This window comes from Alnus glutinosa, chromosome 9 (assembly GCF_958979055.1).
Source record: "Alnus glutinosa chromosome 9, dhAlnGlut1.1, whole genome shotgun sequence".
Classification (NCBI taxonomy): Eukaryota; Viridiplantae; Streptophyta; class Magnoliopsida; order Fagales; family Betulaceae; genus Alnus; species Alnus glutinosa.
Window position 1 is genome coordinate 24,381,692 of NC_084894.1, and position 2,934 is coordinate 24,384,625.

General features: G+C 41.4%; 1 protein-coding gene across 1 annotated transcript; it reads left to right on the forward strand.

The window, feature by feature from the left end:
• The first annotated feature begins 418 nt into the window (after positions 1 to 418).
• Positions 419 to 2,425, forward strand: LOC133878499 (L-type lectin-domain containing receptor kinase SIT1-like). The gene has a single exon (XM_062317056.1). It carries the CDS (start codon positions 419 to 421, stop codon positions 2,423 to 2,425), a length of 2,007 nt encoding a protein of 668 aa, XP_062173040.1.
• Positions 2,426 to 2,934: the final 509 nt, after the last annotated feature.

Sequence of the window (2,934 nt, forward strand, 5' to 3'; positions counted from 1 at the left end):
TATTTATTTCAAATGGTAGTAAGATTGCCAAGTACGAAGGAAAGATTGGGACAATTTTCTTTCCTTGCGGTTACAAGAAGGCATTGGAAGAATCATTTTTCTGTTGTCCTTCGAAAACAAAACAATAAATGATGAGTAATGACATCTGATTCATCAAAAGGAAGTGGTTAAAAAGTCGTTTTCCTAATCACAATTTTTAGTCGATCTTCTAATCTCTTTGGAGGGAAAGTGGTTGGTTCCCTTTGACTGTGGCCTCTGGGAATTAGATGCTCACATTTTCTGATACTTCTCTATGTTTACAAAAAACGATCTTCCGCTATATATGCTCGCTTCAATCTGTTTTGATCTTCTCCCGACCACGTTTAACATGAAAAAACGCCTTCGTTTACAAAAAGCAGTCTTTTTTCCTCTCTACCCAATGGCTACGCTTCTTAGAGCACTTCATTTTCTGATACTTCTCTATGTTTCCAATATTCTGTTGTCCTTCGCTCAAGACGAAAACCAATTTATCTACAATGGCTTCAAGCAAGCCAAGCTGCATCTTGATGGAACCGCAGTAATCCACAGCAATGGTTTATTGCAGCTAACCAACATTTCATACCAACAAGTTGGCCGTGCTTTTTACCAATTTCCTATAAAATTCAACACAACTTCACCCACTTTAACTTCGTCTCTTTCATTTTCTACAAACTTTGTGTTTGCTATGGTTCCTCAAGTGCAAAATTTTAGTGGTCACGGCATTGCCTTCACCATCAGTCCCACGAGGGACTTCACCCATGCCACAGCAAATAAGTATATGGGGATCTTCAATTCTTCCAATAACGGCCTTCCTGGAAATCACATCTTGGCCATCGAGCTTGATACTGCTGAGAACCTTGAATTTGGAGATATTGACAAAAACCATGTGGGAATCGATGTCAACGGCATGAAATCAGTTGAATCAGCTCCTGCAAGGTATTTTACCGATAAAGAAGGGAAGAATATAAGCTTGGAGCTTATGAGTGGAAATCCAATGCATCTTTGGATAGACTATAATGAAGCAGAGAAGTTACTGAATGTAACACTTGCCCCAACCAGGATCCCAAAACCAAGCAGGCCTCTCTTGTCAAGACACATCAACCTCTCTCAAATTCTCTTGGAATCCATGTATGTTGGTTTCTCTTCAGCGACAGGTCAACTTGCAAGTTACAACTACATTCTAGGATGGAGCTTTAATCAAAGTGGACCATCACAAAGCCTTGAAATTTCGAGACTTCCTCCACTTCCCCGACAGGGGAAAGGAGCGAAAGTACCAGGCCCAGAAATAATAACTTCTCTCATAGCAGTAGCTCTTGTGCTGATAACCGTCACTGGAGCTGCTTACATTTTGAGGAGGAATAAATATGAAGAAATACGTGAAGATTGGGAAGAGGAGTATGGTACCCACAGATTCAGCTATAAGAGTCTCCACAAAGCAACCAAAGGTTTCAAAGACACAGAGCTTCTTGGAGAAGGAGGTTTCGGAAAGGTTTATATGGGAATACTTGCTTCGTCTAATGTTCAAATTGCAGTGAAGAGAGTCTCCCATGATTCCAAACAAGGGATGAAGGAATTTGTGGCTGAGATCGTTACCATGGGAAAACTAAGGCATAGGAACTTGGTGCAGCTCTTGGGCTATTGCCGACGAAGGGGAGAACTGTTGTTGGTCTATGATTATATGCCCAACGGAAGCCTTGACAAGTTCTTATTTAGCAATAAAAATCCAAACCTTAACTGGTTTCAACGATTTCGAATCATCAGAGGAGTAGCAGCAGGCCTTCTTTACCTTCATGAAGAGTGGGAACAGGTTGTTCTGCACCGAGATGTAAAAGCAAGTAATGTTCTATTAGATGCTGAGTTAAATGGAAGGCTTGGAGATTTTGGGCTTGCCAGATTATACGACCATGGAACCAATCCTCAAACCACCCATGTGGTTGGGACTGTGGGTTATTTGGCTCCGGAGTTTAGTAGAACAGGAAGGGCAACCACTTGCAGTGATGTTTTTGCTTTTGGGGCTTTCATGCTCGAAGTTGCTTGCGGAAGGAGGCCGATAGAGCTACAGGCCCAAGGGGTGATTTTGGTTGATTGGGTCTCTGAGTGCTGGAGAAGGGAAGCTATCCTTGATGCTAGTGATCCTAGATTGGAAGGTAATTATATGGTGGAGGAAATGAAATTGGTTTTGAAAATAGGTCTGTTTTGCTCACATGCAATGCCAACAGCTAGGCCTAGCATGAGGCAAGTGATGCAGTTGTTGGATGGTGATGCTGATCTGCCGAAGGTACCACATGACAGTGCTTTTGGTCCATTTGCAAGTTCTGAATCATCTGATTTCATGACATTTCCTTTTACCCCGTCTTCTGCCCCTTCTATGTGTACCACTGATTCAATTTTGAAAAGTGGTCGTTGAATCGACTGCATGTCTCATTCTAGCTAGATCATGAAGCGATGCTTGGGACCAATCAAGCAGTGCGACACAGAAAGCTCATAGATCAGTTGGTGGTTGGAGAGAAGAGAGAAAAAACTTGTGATGAATATGTTGTATATACCGTTTCTTTCACTAAATCTAGACTTTGAAAATGATATTAGGTACTTGTCTACTTAAGCCTTACATAGTACAACAAAATGAATTCAGTTGTTGCAAGCTTTATGGATCGTTATTTGAGTAGTGTTTGCAGAAACTGGATTGAGTGGTTCATCAAGTTTTCTACTCTGTAGAATTTTTCGTTCTTTTTTTCTTACTTAATAGGAAGCCACTCTCTCTACACAAGAATATTCCAACCCCCAATTCGTTACAAGTGTGGCATACGTTGAAGATCATTGCTCAAATTCAAGCATTCAGGAGACATGCATTCTAGACCCATCCCTGTTAAAGAAGTACGGATATTCGTATGCCTCTCTCTCTCTCTTGGTGTGTGT

Coding starts and splice junctions, on each gene's coding strand:
- LOC133878499 (XM_062317056.1), top strand. CDS start 419: ATGGCTACGCTTCTTAGAGCACTTCATTTTCTGATACTTCTCTATGTT.